This window comes from Pyrus communis, chromosome 8, assembly GCF_963583255.1.
Source record: "Pyrus communis chromosome 8, drPyrComm1.1, whole genome shotgun sequence".
Taxonomy (NCBI): domain Eukaryota; kingdom Viridiplantae; phylum Streptophyta; class Magnoliopsida; order Rosales; family Rosaceae; genus Pyrus; species Pyrus communis.
In genome coordinates this window covers 4,028,244-4,050,608 of record NC_084810.1, presented here as the reverse complement: position 1 = coordinate 4,050,608, position 22,365 = coordinate 4,028,244, and the positions used below count along the sequence as shown (strand labels likewise).

At 38.2% G+C, this 22,365-nt stretch overlaps 3 protein-coding genes and 1 pseudogene across 3 annotated transcripts; 1 reads left to right on the top strand and 3 right to left on the bottom strand.

Annotated features, from left to right (window-relative positions):
- Positions 1-4,055: 4,055 nt before the first annotated feature.
- Positions 4,056-5,496, bottom strand: LOC137741682 (uncharacterized; annotated as a pseudogene).
- A 2,408-nt stretch (positions 5,497-7,904) lies between these two features.
- Positions 7,905-12,302, top strand: LOC137742392 (transcription factor GTE4-like). Its single transcript, XM_068482249.1, has 5 exons — positions 7,905-9,941; positions 10,026-10,071; positions 10,173-10,280; positions 10,375-10,451; positions 11,574-12,302. The coding sequence occupies exons 1-4, from the start codon at positions 8,415-8,417 to the stop codon at positions 10,422-10,424; spliced, it is 1,731 nt and encodes a 576-aa protein (XP_068338350.1). The 5' UTR covers positions 7,905-8,414; the 3' UTR covers positions 10,425-10,451; positions 11,574-12,302.
- Positions 12,303-12,499: 197 nt separating this feature from the next.
- On the bottom strand, positions 12,500-15,452 carry LOC137741739 (malate dehydrogenase, mitochondrial-like). The gene is made up of 7 exons (XM_068481458.1): positions 15,129-15,452; positions 14,833-15,006; positions 14,567-14,735; positions 14,271-14,332; positions 14,015-14,136; positions 13,552-13,669; positions 12,500-12,902 (listed from the first exon to the last, which is right to left on the bottom strand). The coding sequence occupies exons 1-7, from the start codon at positions 15,360-15,362 to the stop codon at positions 12,762-12,764; spliced, it is 1,020 nt and encodes a 339-aa protein (XP_068337559.1). The 5' UTR covers positions 15,363-15,452; the 3' UTR covers positions 12,500-12,761.
- Positions 15,453-17,008: 1,556 nt separating this feature from the next.
- On the bottom strand, positions 17,009-21,845 carry LOC137742786 (tRNA dimethylallyltransferase 9-like). The gene is made up of 11 exons (XM_068482737.1): positions 21,480-21,845; positions 20,980-21,033; positions 20,205-20,247; positions 19,886-19,994; positions 19,347-19,545; positions 18,940-19,162; positions 18,674-18,768; positions 18,436-18,527; positions 17,865-17,940; positions 17,499-17,638; positions 17,009-17,410 (listed from the first exon to the last, which is right to left on the bottom strand). The coding sequence occupies exons 1-11, from the start codon at positions 21,744-21,746 to the stop codon at positions 17,311-17,313; spliced, it is 1,398 nt and encodes a 465-aa protein (XP_068338838.1). The 5' UTR covers positions 21,747-21,845; the 3' UTR covers positions 17,009-17,310.
- Between the last annotated feature and the right edge of the window lie 520 nt (positions 21,846-22,365).

The following is a 22,365-nucleotide window of genomic DNA, read 5'->3' as shown; positions in this document are numbered from 1 at the left end:
AACAATTTTGCTAACATGGGCTTGTCTTCTCCAACTTTAACTTGGCATAATTCTCCTCCGTCAGCGGCTTGTGTTGCATTGTTTTCGGACTATGTTGGCTTGCCTGGTTACCGCTTCTCAAATTAATGTGCATCTTGGCATCCAGGTTTGTCTTACTTTTTCTTTTTTTTCCCCCTAACTTTGTGGTGTTGCTCAACTTGTTTTGCAGGTTTAGACCTTTAGGTTTGGTTTCAGAAGGGTTAGGTTTCATGTCCCCCTTCTTTTCTTTGTATCTTTCTTGTTTTCGTTTCTAGAAGGGTACAGTTTATGTCCCCTCTTCTTTTTCATGTATTGTTTTTGTTATCTCTGTTTTATGAGGGGTAAGATTTATGTTCCCCCTCCTCTGACTAGGTGTAACTTCTTTTTTCGTTATCAATAAAATTTCTCTCGTACCTTCGAGGTTTCCCAAACCAAAAAAAAAAAAAAGATTTAAAGACAATTGAAACAAGGAAAATGTTGGAAAGACCACAATCTTTCTGCCTTTACTTTTGCAAAAGGGCTAACAAAATTCATTATATAACTACGTCGGATTACTGAGTTTTTTTTATTTTGACTTGGTTTTATAGTGAAATCTTAATTTTTTATGGTATCAGAGTAGGTTGGTCCAAGTGTGAAGTCCAACAGCTACACATGCCCCACATCACACCGTTTATGTTGTCCACTTGTTATACTTGAAAATTCGCAACACCTAAGGGGACGTGTGAGAATGTGAGAACGAAATTCTAGGGACATAAAATGCCTTTCCAATTGGGCATTACATATAAAATGGCTTTGTAATTGGACATTTCATGCAATTTTCCATATAAAATGGCTTTCTAATTGGGCACTTTATACTTTCTTCCTTACAAAATGGCTTTCTAATTGGGCATTATGTATTCTTCTCTGTAAATACTTTTGGAACATAAAATGGCTAGAATTCCCATCTTTACGGGGCTTCTGCATAGCTACAGCACAAGTATAATACACTAAATATAAAGACCCTAATGAGCCGGATGACTTTGAGGAAAAAGATTGGCCAAATGGTGCAGATCGAACATGAGGTTGCTTCGGCTGAGGTGATGAACAAGAACAAGTACTTCATGGGTAAGCATCACTATTCTTTTTATCTTCTATGTGAAGAAAATATATATACATGTAAATGTAGAAAGAATGGAATGTGACACATCTGCATCTGTATGGAGATAAGTTGGAATTAAGGGAAGAATAAACCCTTTTTTTTTGGACAGGGAGTATATTAAGCGGGGGCGGGCGGTCTCCAGCACGATCGAAAGGCTTCTGCAGAAACTTGGATTAACATGGTGAATGATTTTCAAAAGGGTTCTTTATCGACCCGGGTCTGAATTCCATTAATTTATGGTATTGATGATGTTCATGGCCACAACAATATCTTCAATGCAACAATATTTCCTCACAATGTTGGTCTTGGAGCTACCAGGCAAGTAGATCAATAGGACACTAACATTTCGATTAAATCGTCATCATCCTAGTCTCAGTGTCTTGATCATTGATTGAATTAAGATTAAAAAAATGCTTTGCACACGCTGCAACCTTTTTACTACGTACCAACAGAAACCACTAACAGTATGAACACAACATCGTGGTTAAAGGATCGCAATATTATTTGTTAATTTGGAATCCGACAATGATTAATGATCTTTCAGTAAACTATAGTGTCGTCCATTTAACTAGTATCTGTTCGAAAGCTAAAAGCATTTCGTTAAACCTTTGTCATCTCAGATTGGCAGCGCATAGACTAGCTCACCTCTCCACCTCATGCGAACTAATCGTATTCGATTCTCGCCAAATGCGAGTTTGAATCATATTATTGTTAGCGAACTAATCGTATTCGATTCTCGAACTAATCGTATTCGATTCTCGCCAAATGCGAGTTTGAATCATATTATTGTTAGCGAACTAATCGTATTCGATTCTCGCCAAATGCGAGTTTGAATCATATTATTGTTAGCTTATTGTGAAGCTAAACTCACATTCTCCTCCTTAATGTAGATAATATTGCTTGTTTTCCAAAAAAAAAAAAAAAACATAAACTACTCGATAACCTTTTTCATCTTCTAACCCCTATTTAACCGCATGCTATTTTACAGGTCATGGTTCCATTTGACTATAGCATCGCATTAGGATGCATTTGTTGTATCGGACTATCTCGGACTGGACTAACTTCAAGGACTAAGCTAGACTGACTTAGACTAGACTAAGTTAAATTGATTTAGTGATACGTTTGGTGCAGTGTCGAACTAAAAAACAGAATAATTAATAAACTATAATATTATATTATATAATACACATCTACTAATATTTTATTACTAAATCAAGCTTTTTCTTTTTTATTTCTGAAGTAGACACTCCACCTCTCGCTCTGGAGAGTTCTTCCCTTTTCTTCCTCTTTAGTTTCGTCCCCCATCACTTCTTTTCTCCATCTTTTTTCCTGCAACACATCCTTCAAATCATTTTTCTTGCAAATCGTCCCCGTGCTACTCTCCCCTCCCTCTTTGTCTCTCCATTTCTCTTTGTCCCAAAGCTACTCTCTCCCCTTCTCTATCTATTCTTTTCAAAATTTTCTGGGGAAAAGGAAAAAAATTTGGAAATTTTTTGGGAATTTTTGGGAATAAGGAAGAATTTTGCTATTGGGAATGTTGTTGTTATCGTTTTGCATATACGTTTTTCAATTTTGGTGTTGAGATTTAGGCAGTGGGTGGTGCTGGGTTTCAGATCTGGACATGGGTTGGCAAACGGAGTTGCCCAAAAGCATTCTTGCAAATTTGCAGTTCACAAGACTTGCTACATGCGATCGTCCTACACAAGTTTGGAGACAGGATTAGCAATCCCATGGTTTTTGGAGAGCTTAGCTAAGACTGGCTAGGCCCTGTTTTAGTCGGGACGAGTGAGAGCTAATCTCATTAACTCTAAGACCTATGGGGAACAAACACAGGACTGGTCCAATCTAGTGAACTTTAGTGAAGGAAAACAAACACCCCCTTAGGTTTTTAGCTTGTTTTAGTTGGTTTAGAATTAAATCATCCCCCTAATAAAGGTAGGGAGCCCACATTTTGTTTACCACATGTAAATCATCTCCCTAATCAAAGTAGGGTCCAAAATACAAGTGGGTCCCACCAGTGGCGAATCTAGGAAATAATATTAGGAGGGTCAGTACGCGCGCAAATTTTTTTTTACCAGAAATAACATGCATATCACCATTTCATCGAGTTTTGGTAGGCCTAAAGTCATTTGGAAAGGCATAATGCACACTTGTTAATGCCTCATTTGCGAGGGTAACTAATATGTTCCAAGGCTGCTCCCATATGAATGCTTAATAAAGAAACACACTTATCTTGAACACACTAACATTGTTCAATCATTGCATCCCATTAATATGTTTGTCCAAGAATGATGATGTTTTATTATTCACTGAGATCATCATTTCATTCACTCTTCTTTTAGACATTTCATCAAACAGTTGAAAGGCATGTATGAGGCCAACTCTAATCTTCAAAAGTGCAGCACCCAAAGTATCCATGGACATTCACCGAAGTTTGGAGGGTCAATACCTAAAGTATCCATGGACATTCACCGAAGTTCGGAGGGTCAGCTGACCCCCTTGCCCCTCAATGCATCTGCCACAGGGTCCCACCTTTATTAGACTATGGTTTAGATGTGATACACAAAATATACTATCTCTAACATTTTTTATAAAAGGAATAAATCAGTCAAGGATGTTAGGACCGTTTAGTGATATCAGATTGGAGTACACCAATAAAGTAAATAATGGAGACAATTTACATGGTTCGGCAATGTGTGTGTATGTTCATGGGGGTAACGAGACAAGTAAGAGCCTAACGAATAGATCAAACAGCATGACATACGAAATTCAAGAAAACTAACGCAAAAGATTATTTTCTGGACAAATACATCATATATGTAAGTAAATATAAGATTCAAAAGGGTGCAAGTATTCATACACCAAAATTTTTCTTCGACTTTTGGACTCCGATGAACTTCTAACAATCTGTGGGAAGAGGGTACTGGCAATACCTTTCGTTCTTCATGCAGAGAAAGAAGCGTTCGTACGCTGATGCCATTTTCGTTGCAGTGAACATCGAAACCACATATTTCTTGCAAGCCAGGCCCTTCCTCTTTAGCACACTAGATCCGTCTCTAATCGCCAACTCCAATGTCTCTATGAAAGACCTGACATTGGGCGAAAATGTGTATCCGAATTGTTCATCCACAACCACTGTCCCAACAATGCTTGGATAATTCGGTGTCAAAACTGGCTTCCCAGTATGCATTGCTTCGATCAATGTAAGATCAAGCCCTTGAGGCCTCAATGTCGTATTCACAAACACATCAAGTGCACTGTAAAACTGAGACAGCTCCAACGGCTCCAATGCCTCCTAAAACCTTCACATTTGGGCCTAATTCGGCGTACCTTCTTCCCCAAGGACCTGCCCCTGCTACAAGTAAATAAACATTGGGATGGCACCTCACAATCGAAGAAAAGGCCTCATAGAGAAGCGGATGCCCTTTGTCCCTCACCAACCGCCCTGCAACTCCCATCACAACACTCGCATTGGAAGGCACTCTATGTCTTTCGCGAAACTTTGCACCCGCTTCTTGGTCCGGGGTAAATTCTGTTTCGTCAACCCCGTTGAGTATGACATGTACATGTCTTTGGGGGAGTTGATAGATGTTCACTAGAACCTCACCGGCACTACTGCTTATGCAGATGTGTTGCGTGTAGCTTCTAAAGAATCGAATTTCCTCTACGAGCCTCGGCATTGCTTCGTGAAGCTCTACCAGCTGCCCCCCTTTCAGATTCGAAAGAAGTTCTTGCAGCAACTTGGAGTGCATAATTTCGTACCATATCCCATGCCAAGTGACAGCCACATTCGTCATCGTTTTCGCACGCCAATGCGGCAGCGAAACGCTCTGGGTGTGCACATAATCAAACTCTGTATTTGCATTGGCTTTATTGAAAATTTCAAATGCTAAAGATACGTTGACAGAGCCATGATCGTTGGCAGCAACATACACATGAAGGTTACCTTCATGTATGTCCCACCGTGCCCTCCTATCAGAAGGCACGGTGAAGACATGGATTTCGTGGCCCCGGGCAGCAAGCTCATGGTACAAAGTCGAAGCATGGCGCTCCATGCCGCCTGGGGCAGCACCAACTGGCCACGTCTTGGAGAAGACGGCAAGCTTGAGCTTTTCGGATGTTGGTCCAAAACCAAGCTTGTTCCATGGGAACTTAGCATCTCTAAGATCACCATTGAACTGGGGAAAATGGGCCCGAAAAAACGGTTCTTGAACATTCCGAAGGGATGCAAGGAAGAGGAAGAAGGATGTAAAAAGTAGGATTAATGTGAAAATTGTTGAATATCTGAAGGAGAAGAATTTGGAGGAAGAGGTTTTGGGAGTTTGGTGCTTCAATCCCATTGCTACGAATCTCTCAAAGAAAGTTTGGTTAGTTTTTTTTTTTTTTTTGTTGATCAAGATTTAAGAATATGGTTTAATTATTGATTAATATTATATTAAGTAGGTATTGCAAGTTGTACGAAGACTTTTTGATAATATAGGATTTAATACAAAGTTTCAGCCTTTGATGCCGTCCACGAACTAGTTCCATTTGTATATAGTAACTGCAGCACATGATCCTTGCTGCTGAGATCTTGTCAGCTCTTCACTCTCCAAAGTTTTTGGGCTGTTTGAAAGTATTTTTAAAATGACTGAAAATACTTTTAGAGAAAATATTTTTGAATTTCAAAAGCACTAGAAGTGCTTCGTGCAAGAAGCATCAGTTACGTGCTTTCAACCAACCCATTTTTTCTTATATAAAGATATATATTTACACTTAGAGGTGGAGAGTAATATATTAGTTTTGAACTCATTATCTACAAGATTCGAATCTAATACCTCTCACTTACAAAAGATTCGAATCTATAACCTATCACTTACAAATAAAGAAAAACACTACTTGACTATTATACTAAGTTGCATTTCATTTACAAGTTTCTAGTTGGCAAGTAATTGGCCGCCAGTTGTCCCTTAGATTTTGCTTGACTACTGAGAAAACAAAATGCAGCAAGAAGAAAAGGGAGTGATTTCTACTCCCATATATTTTAAGGAAAACTAATGAAAAATGTTTGACAGCTTTGAGTTTTAATGATAAAGACAAAATAAATGGTAAAATGAATAGTATCATATTGACTTTTTAGTGTAAAAATATGATTTTTCGTTAAAATGAAAAGTACCGTGGGTTTTTCGTTAAAACTCTCTATATTTTAGGGGCATTTAGGTTTAAGTACAAAAAGACAGGTTGATATGTTTTTCATATTTGTTTGTGTCCATTTTACCCCTTGATGTACATAAAGGATTTTAATTAAAATCCCTAATTTCATGCATGAATAACTTTCTCCTAATTCAAAATTTGAACATTCAAATATCTCAAATCTACCAAATATTTAACTTTGAAAATGATTCTAAACAATTTTGTATATTACAAACTAGAGAATACAATCCTAACTACAAGGTAATTTATCAAACAGAAAATCAATCTATGTAACAGGTAGTCTGGAAAAACATATGTTATCTAATTTAAATAAGTCGAACAACACCATAAAGTTAGGAGGAAAAAAAAAAGAAAGTGAGACAAATCTGGATGCCAACATACACATTAATTTGAGAAGTGGTAGTCAGGCAAGCCAACATAGTCTGAAAATACACTAGCACAAGCCACCTTCGGAGGAGAATCATGCCATATTAAAGATGGAGAAGACAAGCCCATGTTAGCAAAATTATCCGCAACAAGATTTCCCTCGCGATATATGTGAGATGCATAGAAAGTTATTTTCCGAATGTGATCCAAACAAATAGATCATTGTGTACGAAAAGGCCAAGGAGGATCAAAATCAGACAATTAAAGAGCAGAAATAACTCTAGAACTGTCACTTTCTAACCAAAGACACTACTAACCCTGCTAATATGCAAAAAGCTCCTCCATAAGCAGCAGGACTGAGATTTCCTTTGGACAAACCATCTGTATTAAGCTTAACCTAAGAAAACCAATGAGTAGACCAAAGGAGACATGATGAAAACAATGATTGAGTTAAAGCGCATAACTTCTTTTTGTTGCTTCAGTATCCCTTTAGCTACCCTCCATGTAGCGCATTAAAATGAATTAAAATATCCCTTAGCTAGTATTTTAAAAGATAAATATTTTGTTACGATAAAACTCTATGATTTTTTTTGTTCCATAAGTATTGTAATTATACATAAATTAGATTTCATATTCTCCTAAAAAAATCCTAATTCTTAAATCCCAAAACTTGTGATGTATATATAAAACGGTTTACCCTACGAATGAAATCAACTAATTCAATTCAATATTTCTACCCGCTATAAGTTTATTTTAAGTTTCTTTCTTCTCGTGTCTCATCCGAATGTTCTCCAATTTTACTTAGTCTCTCCTTATGGCTTCCACTTCTTCCTCTTCCCTTTCAACCCTAGTGTTGCCCACTTTTTCAAAATTTCTAAGATGAATTATCATTTTTGGGAGAGCCAAATGCGTCTCTTTCTTGTTGAACACTACATTTGGAATTATGTTCGTGACACCCCCGAGTCCCCCCGTCAACATTATTGCAGCTTCGGACCATCAACCCGAAAAGGCTAATCATGAGTAAGCTAACTTGTTAACCTAGGTTATACATTTTTCATTTTTAGTTGAGCGACATGATTAGTAGGTTAGAATTTGGTTATTAACGAAAAAAGAAGTCAGTAGAAATTAAATCTCTGCCAAGATGCATAAGCTTAAATACTTTTCATCATTGCGGTAAAACCTCGTCCGCAGATTATACATCCTGATTAGCCATTTTTTCAACTCATATTTTTAGTGCACGTTTAAGTGATGACTAATTAATAATCCGCTAGTACTATTAGTTTAACTTGTTCAGTAAGAACAAATAATAATCTCAAAACGACAACAATTATGAACAATACGACACACATTGGGAACGCACTAGCATCAGTACCACTGCAGAGAGCCACTGTCTAGTTCCACGAACGTACGATAACCTCCCCTGCCTATGATCCCCAATTTCGCCAAACCCTAATAGGAAACCCTAAAAGTAGGAATTTTTGTCCCAAATTCCCAGCACAAATCGATTTCTATTTCTGGGTTTTTCATCAAATTTAGAAATTCAGGGTTTTTCAGCAAAAAATTTGGAAACTTAGGGTTTTTCATGTATTAACTTTTAGGGTTTTCTTCCCCAAAACCCTAGCTTTTATTCAATTCCCACTAGTGCAGACCAATCTTGAAGAAATCAAATTTAGGGCTTTTGAGAGCATTCCCTATTATTATGGTTTCAGGACCATTGGTGGGCGACGAAGCGAGCAACAAGGCTTATTCCAGAACGACCCAGAACAAGTCCAAGAATGCCAACCATGTCCTCCACCACTCATCACCGCCGCCTCAGGACCTGACGCAACTCCGCGGCGCGCTGGCATCCAACGATTCCACGAGCCACAATGGCCTGCTGCCGGGCTTTGCCGAACCGGTCGACGGTCCACGTGGGTACGCCAAGTTCGGGAACATGGTTCGGATTCGGTTGGGTTCTCAGTCCAAGGACGATAGGAGAGAGATCAAGGAGAAGCTGACGGGCGAGCTCGAGCAAGTTAGGTGCTTGATGAAGAATCTTGAAGCTAAGGAGGTTGAGCTTGGTGAAAGGTATGGTCAATCACTGGTGGCTAATCATGCAGTAGATAATGTTAAACCTACAATGAGGGCCAATTCGGAGGCGGGTTCTGTAGGACTCCGTGATTCTGGGAAGTATCGGGGTTTGAGTGTTTCGGTTGCGGAGAATAAGAATGGGGGTGGTCAGTTTGTGGAGAAGGAGAATGTGAAGAAGAGGCCCAAGACAAACCAAGGTTCGGAGTTTCTGATTGGGAAGGAAAAGTTACCTCCTTCAGAGAGTAGCAAGAAGTTGAAACCCACTCAAGGGGGGAGAGATGGGGGTGGGGGAGAGCCCTGGTTCAGGTCAGGTAAGAATCGGAGCAAAATGTATAAGAATTGTAGTGCTTTGCTTGAAAAGTTGATGAAGCATAAGTTTGGCTGGGTGTTTAATAAGCCTGTGGATGTGAAGATGCTTGGTCTTCATGATTACAATACAATTGTTAAGAGACCGATGGATTTGGGCACGGTGAGGACGAGGCTGAACGAGAATTGGTATAAGACGCCAGCGGAATTTGCAGAGGATGTGAGACTTACATTTAACAATGCAATGTTGTATAACCCGAAAGAGCAGGATGTTCATCTTATGGCGGACCAATTGTTGAAGTTGTTTGAAGTGAAATGGACGGATGTAGAGGCTGAGTATAATCTCAATCTGAGAAATGAATTGGGTAATAATTCAAATTTCACAACACCTGTTTCAAGAAAAGATGAAGCTCCCGCTCCTCCCCCTCCTTTGGCATCGAATATGAGGACTCTGGATAGAGCAGAATCCATGACAAAGCCTGTTGACCCCAAGTTGAAACCTGTGAGTTCTGGTCATCCAGGTAGGGTATCAGTTCCAAAGAAACCAAAAGCCAGGGACCCCGACAAAAGGGATATGACTTATGAGGAGAAGCAGAGGCTCAGTGCAGACCTCATGACTTTGCCTTCTGAGAAACTAGATAACGTTGTGAAGATTATTAGGAAAAGGAACCCAGGGCCTTTTCAGCAAGAGGATGAGATTGAGGTGGACATTGGTAGTGTTGATCCTGAAACTCTTTGGGAACTGGATAGGTTTGTGACTAATTACAAAAAAAGTTTGAGCAAAGTTAACAGAAACGTGGAGCTTGGTCCTCAATCAATAGCAGAGCCCTGTGATACCATCCAGGAGATGGTAAGACAATAAGTTTGTTCCCTACCCTGCTTCTCACTTTTAAGTTTTTCTGCCTAATACATGATCAACTTATCATCTTTGCAGACTGTAGCACCAGCCACTACAATGGCGGCAAAAGAAGCCAACGCAGGTAATAAATTTTAACTCTTAAGCATCAGTGGCACTTTGGTTAAGGTCACTCTTGAATCCTATGACGTTCTACTTGTTTAACACTTCCTGTTTCATTTGTAGAAGTGGAAAACAACAGTAATGCATTTTCCCCAGTTCAAAGAGAAGAGCAAGGTGATAATGTGAGCAGATCAAGTGGTTCTAGCAGTGAATCTGAATCCTCTTCAAGTGGTAATTATCGATGTTTTTCCGTTACTATTTATGTAACGTCCTAGTTCTGTTTGATGTTGTTATGAGTTTATTTATTTTGCTATTTTCTATGCAGATTCTGACAATGAAAGTTCCTGCGGTGTTGAATCAGATTCAAATCATTGACCTAGGACTTGAATTGATTTACTTGAGGTAGGTGGCATTATCTTTCTCTTGGCTAACAATTTATTGTTATTTTTATTCAGAGCCAGCTTGTCGACTACTGAATTAATTTTGAATCGTACATAGATAATAACAAGGCAATTGTAATATTCAATCTTTGGCGTTCCATGATTGTTTATAATCGAGTTTCTTTAATCTTGGCAACCCTAAAGAAGAAAATAGAATGGTAACTTTGTATTATGCCAGTTGTCATTTCAACAATTATGGTTGTTTTTATTCTCCCTGCCCAAATGGCTATTTGTCAATAAATAAATGCTGACAGTAGTTTACTCTAACTTTCGGTCAGACTTAGACCTGTAGGAAACTGTTTGTTTCTTCAAATTTTACATAATATGTTGAATATCTTTGTTCTGTGTTTCATACCATTTCCTGTTTGAGAAAACTTTCATCACTCTAGCACCAGTGAGGCTATCGCCTTGAATTTTTGTTTTGCAGTGGCTGTCCACTGGATTCATGAATTTTCTCCAAATACCATGAAATTTTTCGAACTGTGAATGTCTGATGGGGTTTTAAATCTTACTTGCCTTCCTTTGTAAACGATGAACAGATATCGTGGTCATTTTTTTATTTACACTGCTTTTGCATATCCATGGACATGCATGTGTGAATGCAGTGTTTGTGAGTGCACGTCTGCACTCATGTGTCAAGAAAACTCTTGCTGGTTTGAGAGCAAGACTTACAAGTCGCCTCTATAATATTCATTTTAAAAGATGGCCACAACCTCTAAATGTTAGTGCATGTGCATGTACCAGGATTCTGAGTTTTTATTACATGAATCCCTCAGAAGCTTGTCTTGCACTAAACGTAGATAGCTTGCGTGCTAGTTACATCTTTAAATGCATATATACATTTAAGATATTCGATTTTAGTGGACAGAGAGACATTTGCATTCTTCTCATCTGTTGTGTTATCAATAAATTTGGATGATGTTAAATCCCGATTCACGAGCATACTGAGTTTGCAGCAGTTTTCTATAACTCAGGTTAAGTGATTCTGTACATGCATGAGATATTCAGTTATTCGCTACTTATTTTGCTTCATTTATGACGAAGACGTCTCACACAAGTTTTCTCCTATTTCTTGACATCTCAGATCTTTTGAGAAGTTTTTGTTCGGCCCGGGATATAGTTGGTGTAGATCAAAGCGTCCAAAGAGGGTCATCATCTTAATTGCTGCTCCTGATCAGAGTTCGTCACAGGTGTATATTGGCGTAGGAAAGTTAATTAAGGGGTGTGCTATTCACACACCTTTTTTCACTTCTCACACACCCTTTATTAATTTCTGTCATTTGATCTTCTTTAATTCAGTCGATCCGACGGCCGCAAATTAAGGTGTGTATGAAGTAAAAAAGGGTGTGTGGATAGCACATCCCTTAATTAATTAGTAGTTGTCGCGTATGGAAGAATATGAAATTAGTAGAAGGAACTATTCTGAGGGCAGGAAAAAGTTTGTATAAAAAATATTTACAAGTGCAAACAGCAAGCTACTTGCTTATCATTTCCTCTTAAAAAGTGATATGTTAGAAGTTGTTTTTATGGTTGGGCTTCTGACTTGTCTTCCACCTCAGAACCTTCCTGCACTAGTTTTCGGCATCGTGGTGCACACCCTTCTGGTTCCTCTGGTTTTGGGGTTGCTCTAGTTATGTATTCCGTTGTCCAAGAACCAATTTTCATTTTCTAGTAGCGGAGCATAGTAAAAATTTTGTCGATTTTGAGCTACAATTGTGAAAGCTTGTGCGCCAACGAAACTGATGAGTTTTTGAATGATCGAAAACATCAAAGAAAAACAATGTTTAGTTTTGTTTCTAAAACTTCTAACATTTAACCTTGTGCGCATGGACAGATTCTCTCGAGATCAAAATATAGTTGGGCGGTGTCACTTGTTCAATAAACGCTTGTCAGGCGTTTGTAAAGTGAATTACTCGTTCAATACACACTTACCACGAATTACTCGTTCAATAGACACTTACCACATGATGAATTAGAAACAAGATGTCTACATTAAACACAACTTGGGAATAAGAAATGTTCAAACAACATTACGATGATTCAAAGTTCAAACAACATAACCCCTCCCATAACATGTCATTGGGAATTATTTATAGAAACCTTTGTCTATTAGAGCTGCTTACTCCAATGAAAAAAGCAAAGCCGGTGCCCGTGCCTGTGCCGCTGGCAGCACTAAAAATACATCACTACTTGGACAAATGCAAAATTTGGATGGGTTACCATCGGGACGGGTGGATAACCCCATTCCCCAAGGCATTAATACTACATTACACTAACTCTGGTTGGCAAACTTGATACCCTTCTCGATGGATGATTTGAGCTCAGGGATCAAGCTTTGCAGTCCTTCCTGTTCAAAGTCTGAGAGATTACCCAACCCCAAAACTTCCTCAACTCCATTCTTTCCAAGCCTCACCTGAAAAAACAATGCAGAGGATGCTTAATTGCTTATGACAAGAAAGGTGAAGAAAAATATAGCATCATCAACAATTTCAACCAACTAGACAAACAAGAGACGCAAGATTACAAATGGCAAGCATATGGATGAACCCATTACAGAGATATGCAATGCAACGACCAACATATGCTATATCTATTGAGTGCTACCCTCCAATAGCACGTGTTACAGTTCGAGCTTCTAACTCATGTAACATGCAAACAAGTATGCAACCGCAATGGTTGAGACACATCGAAGGCCACTATTAACTAATATATTTCAACCACCATATAGTGAAATCAGAACAGCCATCAATAGCCAAAACGGGAAGTGCACCGTCCAGCAAAAAGATGTATACAAAACTGTTTCTCGGTGGTAGACACTAGGAATCACAATCAAGGCACAGACTAGTAGGTATGACTACAAACATATTCACATTTGGAGACGTTAAGTAGCAGGCTGCAATACTCAAGCTGAATAGCACTCATCCGTATAGACAATTACCAGTATATTAAAAAACAAAAAATAGCTCGAGGAAAAAGAAAGTTACAAACTAAATGTTTCAAAAAAAAAAAAAAAAAAAATCAAAGGTGAGGATATGAATCCCTAATTTGCTGATCTCACTAACCTTAGAAGCAAAGAAAGGAAGTTCAGTGATGCTGGATTGCACAAACGAACATTCCACAACATCGGGCACTCCATTAAGTCCCTTCAGACAAGCATCAGCGAAAATAGCGCCAGCATAACTGCAAGATAAACGTAAGTTAGTCCAGCAAAATACATAAATTTCTTCTTTGTTTCCTGATGAAAATAGAAAATTGAAACAAAGAAATCAATGGAGGAATAAGAAAAGGGAAAAAACATTATGGAAGAAGCATGTAACACCTTGGAATAGCTATGGATCCACAATGTTTTAACACAGATAAGAGGGTATTACGAAACATTCGCCACATACATTTTCACATTTAACTTTGTACATTACATGAAATATAAATTTCAATTTGAAAATAGGCACATATAATGATGATATATAAAGTCGAAGCATCTGTGCAAACAAAGTGTGCACGCAATGGTTTTATCCTAACACTTACGCCATTGACAGTGTTGCAGATCCCTTTCCAGCCTTTGCTTCCACAACTTCCGTTCCTCCATCTTGTGTTCTCTTTGTCAAAGCCTTGATAACATCATGAGGCAAATTGGCTGTCGGGGTAGCCTAAAACATTACAAGACAAAACAGTACAAAATAGCCAACTCTGAGTCAAGACCAACCAAAGCAAATACCACACAAAGAACAATACATTAATCTCATACAATCAAACCGAAGGGATTAAACAATTTGAGTGATACCTGAGAAAATAGCGGCAGAATGGTGATGCCAGCATGGCCACCAACAACTGGTACATTAACCTCTGCAAACACAAACCCATGTTCTTTATTTGGTACTGAAGAAAACACAATCTTACAAAAAAAATCAGCTCCTAAAACCTCTCAAATAGTACAATATATATGCTTTAATTACATCTAGCTAAGTTGGGATTTGAGAACATCAAGCTTTTGCTAAAATCCGGAACAGAAGCACAAAAACAACACAAACATAGCTTAAAGGAAGGAGCTTTTAGAAGGCGGGTCAATAATGTATATACCAGCAACATTAGCATTGGCCTTTCCAGCATAGAAAGTCTTGGCCCTGACCACATCAAGAGTAGTGACACCAAACAACCTCTTCTCGTCGTACTTCCCGGCCTTCTTCAACACCTCAGCCGCAATCGGGACTGTAGAGTTGACTGGGTTGCTAATCATGTTGATCAGTGCCTACCCAAAACAATCACCCAACAACCCAATTCGATCAAAAATTCAAGGTTTGGGAAATAAAATTCATAGAAATGAAGAGCACGAAATGGATACTCACATTGGGGCAGTACTTAGCGATGGCGGTAGTGAGACCCTTGACGATACCGGCATTAATGTTAAAGAGATCGTCTCGGGTCATCCCGGGCTTTCGGGGCACACCGGCGGGGATAATTACGACGTCGGCTCCCTCCAAGGCTTGTGCGAGCTGCTCTTCACCGGCATAACCCTTGACCTAATCATCGCAATCAATCAAATCCCCAAAATTAATATAAAAAAAAAAGTTCAAAACTTAAGACCGAATGGGAGGCAATCCGATCGACGAAGAAAAAGCATTAGAGAGGGTTCGGAGAGTACCTCAGATCTGGTGTTGATGTGGCTGACGTCAGCGGCGACGCCGGGGGTTCCGGCGATATCGTAGAGGGAGAGGTGGGAGACGAGAGGGTTGAGCTTCATGAGGAGGGCCAGGGGCTGGCCGATGCCTCCGGCGGCGCCGAGGACGGCGACCTTCCGCTCGGGGACGGAGGCAGAGGAGTAGCTGCGGCGAGCGACTCGGTGTACGGATCTGGCGATGGAGATTGAAGGCCTCATTTTTTCTTTTTCTTTTTTTTTTTTTTTGCTTCGGGAGTGTCGAAAGCTCGCTGCTTTGAATTGCTAACACTGAAACAACAACTAATCTACAGAGTGAGAGATGCGTACTGTATATATTTATGGTTGGCTCATAGGGAAGCGTGTTATTGAATATTACTTTTTATTTAATTTTTAAGGGCTTTTCAGAAGGTAAATGCATTTTTCAGGCATGAAAAGCAAAAGTTTGTAGCATATTCTATTAATATTCCCTTTTTTTTTTTGTTTATCTGCCTTTTGATCTGCAAAATAAAATAACATTTTTATGACAGTATTTTCATTTTTCAATTTTACTTTGGTTGGAAAATATTCACAGTTTCACGTGATTTTTTACCAATTTTAATTTTTAAATTTTGAATTTTGTATGTGACATCCCACATCGTCCAGAGAAGTAATCCTTATATGTATATTCCTATCTCTACCTAGCACTAGGCCTTTTGGGAGCTCACTGGCTTCGGGTTCCGTAGGAACTCCGAAGTTAAGCGAGAAGGGGGCTAGAGCAATCCCATGATGGGTGACCCACTGGGAAGTTGCTCGTAAGTTCCCAAAAACAAAACCGTGAGGGAATGTTAAGCCCAAAACGGACAATATCGTGCTACGGTGGAGTCGGGCCCGAGAAGTGGTCCCACCCGGGTCGGGATGTGACATAGTACATTTTTGCTCACCACCGTAACTATATTGTATGCTTTACATTTAACCATCTGTCCAGGGTCATCTTTGAAATTTCGGAGACCCAATGCGAAATTTACAAAATGAACCCTCCTTAAGATAGTATTAAAAAAAATGAAACAATGTATTGATGTTAGAAAACAATCACTTAAATCAAAATAAATTTTAGCACTCACTGATTGCAAGTTTACAAATGTTATTAATTATAAGTAAAAAAACTAAAAATATAATCTTCACTGGATATTCAAAAACAATTCAATCTTAAACAACCGAACATGAAAAAAAATACTTCAAAACTCTAACTTTAAAATTCACTTGAATACATAACCTTATTATATAATAAAACTGTAAAACTACCGTTTTTTAGGATGTTATTATATTGACAATCAGAATATCTCATTGTACTAGAAATTTTTATATTGGGTGATGCTAAGGATACTAAATTTGTAAACAAAATTTTGTAAATTAAATGACATGTAAGTTGATGATTAAATTATTATTTAAGCATTGATAAATGTAATCATTTCTTATTAGTGACTCATCATTTAATTCACAAATTTAGTCTCCCTAGCATTACCTTCTTATATTTAGAAAGGAAAAAAGTTTACTTTTACAAGGAAAGCATAATGATATTTTTAAGTACTAACAAAAGCAGTTTTCTAAATATATAACATTATTAAATAACACTAGATGGCAAAAATTTTGGGGACTTCTTTAAATTTGGGACCTTGTGCAACTGCCCACCTAAATAACGCTGGATGGCAAAAATTTTGGAAGCTCCTTCAAATTTAAGACCCTATGCGACTGCCCACCCCCCACCCCTTTCCCTCTCCCCACCTCTGCATCTGTCACTCCGAACTGTATACATCCGGTTATCGGGGGTTCTCGACTTTGCAGAGAGGGGAGAAGAATTTTAGGTGGTTGCCAAAGTTCCATGAAGCTGTGTGCAAACGAATAATCTCATTAACAATCACTTCATTTGAACGGTTGGTAAACGAAATTACAATCCATAAACTCAAATAACTTCACTTGAAGTATGAATTCTCACAATATGATTTCCGATAGTCTTCGGGCAGCTGCAGTGATTCATCGGTGAATGCCTTCTTGGCACAAACAACCAGTTTAAGCCACCTTTCCGGCGTTGTTTGGTGAGATTTCTGATCACGTATACACAAACTGAACACCACTCCGGTGGAATAGCGGATGACCATGTAACATTGATTGGTTTGGCAAACAAGAAGCCTCAGTGAAGTGAATGATCAAGTTCCGATTTGCTGTTGGAGCATTGTGTTTCTCTTATCCAGTCTAGAATGTCTGAACAATCTTCGCGTCTGATAAAATGCCTTCATGCATAAACAAAACTATTTAGTATTTAGTTCTCTGTGTCAACAATTCACTTAACGGCAAGACTTCATTGTTCGTAAATCATACCTATTTTTAGGTCGATAAGCCTTTAGTTCGGCAACTTCTCGATGGCTTGTTAGCTCTTTCTTCATTCTCAGTGATTCAGGCACAACCAAAATTTCACTGTTTTTATGGTATGCATCATAAATGAAGTCAAGCACCGTTTCCTGCAGGAATTATCCGTTATGCTAATAAGCAAAAGGTTAAGCATCACACTTATAAAATTAAGCATTCACTAATTCATTGGGTTCGGGCAAACAAAAAGCCTTGCACAAAGCCAAATCTTTAATTGACATAGTACACGAAAAATAATATACGAATAAGACCTGGGAGGGCGGAAAGCTACATCTTTCTCTTTCTGAAAAAAACTGAAAACAAGATTGGAAGACATACCAAGGGTTGGGAAGCATCAAGCCAGTGATAGATATGCTCGTTGCGAAACCACGTTAACTGCCGTTTTGCAAAATTTCTGCACAAGAATTTTAAAAAATTCTGTGAATGTAATGTGTGAGAATCTTGTAAACTCTACAAAGCCACAAGGAGTATTAAGCTTTCAATGTAACACCAGGTTTTCCACACAAACACGCACGGAAAGTTGGAAGTTCATTTTGGAAATGAATAGACCGTAAAATAATTCAATAATCATAACACAAAATTAGAATCTAATCCGAAACTTCCTACTGAGATATAAAGAAAAGATCAAGCAATGAATACCAGTACTGAGGATAGTTGTGCCGGTGATTTTCCTCCTTGTATCACCTAACCTTTTATTACGTAATTCCCATTTTACCACTCCTCTCTCTGAAAGTATTTACTAACTGAAATTTAGTTTCAATATATCCCGCCAACACGATTTGTTACAATGTACACTGAAAATGTCACTGAGTTTGGAAAAGAATATTATGCAGGCAGTTAAGCCTTTTGAATCTCTTTGATACATAAATTTGAAGAAAAATTGCATTACCTAGATGCTTTCTGAAATTCAGATAAAAAGTTGTAGAACTCTCTTGCAGAAGTTCCTCCTTGCTGCCTACACATCAGGAGATACTCCATAGCCTAAAATCGAACATTTCTTGCTGTTACTACTATCACACATAATAATAACATGACGGAAAAAAAGTGCCATGTGATTTTAATGAAACAAAATCAGACAACCATTGCTTAAATAATTAAAGAACAATTTAACAATAGCAGAATCATACTTGTCTGTAACCAATTGCTCTGGTTGCTGAATTTGAATTTGGAAGAAGGCCCGAATCAAGAAGCCAATTAGCTTCAGACAAGATACCATCGCTTCCTGCAGAAATTGTAAAAAATATTAAAAGTAAAAGAGAGAAAAAAGAAGTACTTCGTCCACATTGAAATTGTAATCCTAACTGATCAAGTTGTGTAAAACAAATGAATTGCCTGATCTTGAAAACTCAAAGACGAATGATCAATTTGTACTGATGTGTTAAATATCATTTACCTGACAGCATATCTTCACATCGGTAGTCGATTGACTTATAAAGATCAACTCTCTTGCTTGAGAGGAAAAAGCAAATAAAATCATAGTCCAGTTCCTTTGATTTTACTTCCTCCACTACATCAGTAGAAGGACTAATGTCATTTGCGTCAACTGCACTAGAATCACACTGTTTCCGGAAAGAATCATACGGTACTTGAAATGCAGATGGAGGTGATCCGGTAGACTGTCATTGCAGGACATGCATACGTTATATGCATATAACATCAGTAAAGTGGAGGGGCATAAGCTTCTAAATGCAAAACAACTCAGCTTAAGAGCAAATATTGAGGCAAAGATATGAACAATATATTGATGCGTGTCTGTGTCAAAGGAATGCATAATATTAGAAGCAGAAAACAAAAACCAACCTTAATAATCTCAAGGCTGCGTCTTAAGCGATACCAGTCATTGGCAGCCAAAAGTTGAGCCTTTGGGTCACCTGCTTTGACCACTAACTCCACAGCTGCATCCCAGTCATTATTTTTCTGTAGGACCTCTAACTCGGAATACACTTCTGATGCAATCTCTAAAGAGGCTTTGGGAACATCTGGTTTTCCGTATATGAGCCTTAAATGTACATCAAAAAACTAATGCTATCAGTACAACCACAAAGAAGAGACAAAAATAATTAAGCTTATTACTCTTAATTACAGAGATTTTGTTTTTCTTATTCAGCTTCAAGCAACCAATTTAAATGTTGCCAACATCATCAATCAACATGCAGATGCCATTGCAAAATATATTAGTTCACAACGCAGGGCAGTTATGTTAATGTGTACTTGTCATTCTAACTTTAAACATGCCAAAAACTTCCTAACATTAAAATGATAAGAAAGACAAAGATAAAAAGGGAAAACACATATATATACAGATACACATATTTACGCAAGAAGATGCTGGCACATACCATCGCAAGTACAATCCAGTACCACCAGTAACTATGGGAACCCGGCCATTATCAAGAATACTTCTTGTAGCTTGCCTGGCATCCTCAAAAAACCGTCCAACAGAATAGTCTGAAGAATAAAACATGTATTGAATTGGCAGAACAGAAATACCCAAAGTTCCAAACCTAGCAAGAGAAAACTCGACATCATCCAAGCATCCCACAAGACCCAACTTTTCATTTTAGCCTCCAAATCCTAGATTAAAAAACATAACATATGCTACGATACAGTACTATCTGCCCTATATCCTACAGCCTCCAAAATCAGTAGGCAACACACCTTCAGATGGGTGCAATATATCAACAAGATGATGCGGCACCTCCTGCATCAAATGAAAGAAAACACACAAAGTTAATTTAATGTGATCAAATGTATCCACCAAATAAACCAAATTTGTTTGTCAAGTTGGACTTACTAATAACAGACCAGTTGCAAATAGCAAACAAAGGGAGAGGTTGTCCAATCAATCACTCACAGTAAATTTGATATCAAGTTAAATTTACGTACTTAGTAATTATATTGTTATACTAGTTCTTTTTTTCTTTCTGTCTGTTATATTTTGGATTAGAAAGAAACTCACTGTTCTAGCGAACTACTTCGTTTTGCTAGCATGAAAAAAATTCGTAAGCACCGAAAGGCTTCTATATATCTATGAAATTCTTCATTAAAGATAGGATAACTAAATCTATAATCCAATTCCTGAAATGCTGCGAGAGATAACATGTACTGTGGACATTACGCGATTTCTTGGAAATGATGGTATGTATTTCTATAGTTTGAAAGGATCAAAATTCAAATCAGATATACGGAATCCACAACTATCATATTACGAATAACAAAACGTAAAATATAAGCACGAAATAGCACCACAGTTACAAATATTAGAAAGTTAAGTAGGACATAACCTAATTTATTTTTCTTATTACACTAAACCATTAGCAATATAGTGCATCTGAAACCAAGATACCTTAGAATTCAAGATTTTCATAAATTCAATTTCATAAGCAGAATCATGCCTGCACTAAATGTACAAGTTTCTCAATCAGGCAAGCACCTGTCTATCACTTAGTGAAGGCTTGGCAGATCCAATATCAAGACCTCGATATACCTGCGGCACAAAAGTTATAACAAACAAAATCACTTTCAGCAATATAGCACTAGCGCACTACCTGTTAACTGTTATAATCATCAACATAAGTCGATTCAATTGAGGCAATGTCACACAAAAAGAAGATACAATATTTTGAGTTATCTCCCGTTTCAATGCTTATTGTTACTTTAATCCATATTTTTATATAGATGTATATTTTGTTAGGATGTGTATTGTTGTTTCGGTTCCTTAACTTTCTCTCTGTTCTTTTCCTGCATTTTCTCATCAACCAAACAAAATAGTTTATCACTAAATACCGAATAACCTAAATTACTTGCAAGTTAGTATCTTTAGAATACCCAATTAACCACTTTGCTGCTTAGTTCGAAAGAAGCTACATTTTCCCAGCATCCAAACAGAGAACAACAAGGACCAACAACTGGGTATTGAATTTTTGCCCAAACCTGGACGGAGTCGGCGCTGATAATCTCGCCATTCAGCCGCTTAGCGAGCTCCAGAGCGAGGTGGGTCTTCCCGGAACCAGTGGGCCCAGATACCACTATCACCTTCTCCTTCTCTTTATTCTTGGTGGCCGAAACAGAGCAGGCGGTGGTCAGACGCCGGCGGCGGAGAGTGAAGGTCAGCAGCTCGGCCGTCTGGAAGACGCGCTTCTTCGACGAGGTCGGAAGACGCGGGTAAAATGTACGGACGCAACTGCTGCTGATTATCATTTTTTGGGTTAGGGAGGAAGAGACAGGATTGGATTGGGATTGGATTATTTTTGTGTCTGGTCGTTTGGGTTTAGAGAGGGTTCTGGGTCTCAAGCTCTAAGCTTTGCTTGTGAACAGAGCTGGGGATGGATAAAGTGAGGGTGTTGGGGTTTATTGGACATTTCCAGTTTTTTTTTTTTATTTATTTTTTATTATCAAAGTTAAACTGTTCATCAAGTGTACTAAAAAAAACAAAAACTTGTTCATTAAGTATGAGATTTTTATTTTTTTTAATGCAGGTGATATTTTACACTGATCTATACCGAGAAAGAGAGAGTAAATCCGAAACATCGAGGAAGAGGTTGAAGAGGAAATTCATATCATCAGAGCAAATCCATCACTTGCAAGTATAAGATTTTAATTACGGGTAAAGAGTTATACTTTCCTGTAGACAAATTACAATTTAAAATTAGAGTGTGCTTAAACGTCTTTATTTAAAGTAGTGACGGAGTCAAAATTTCATGTGGGGAGGCGGTGAAATACTTAAAATTTGATCCTACCAACTGGCGGTTGCATGTTGTTACTTGACCTAAAAGACTTGAAGCTCAAGGTACCATTTACAAATACTTCACCAGCAAAA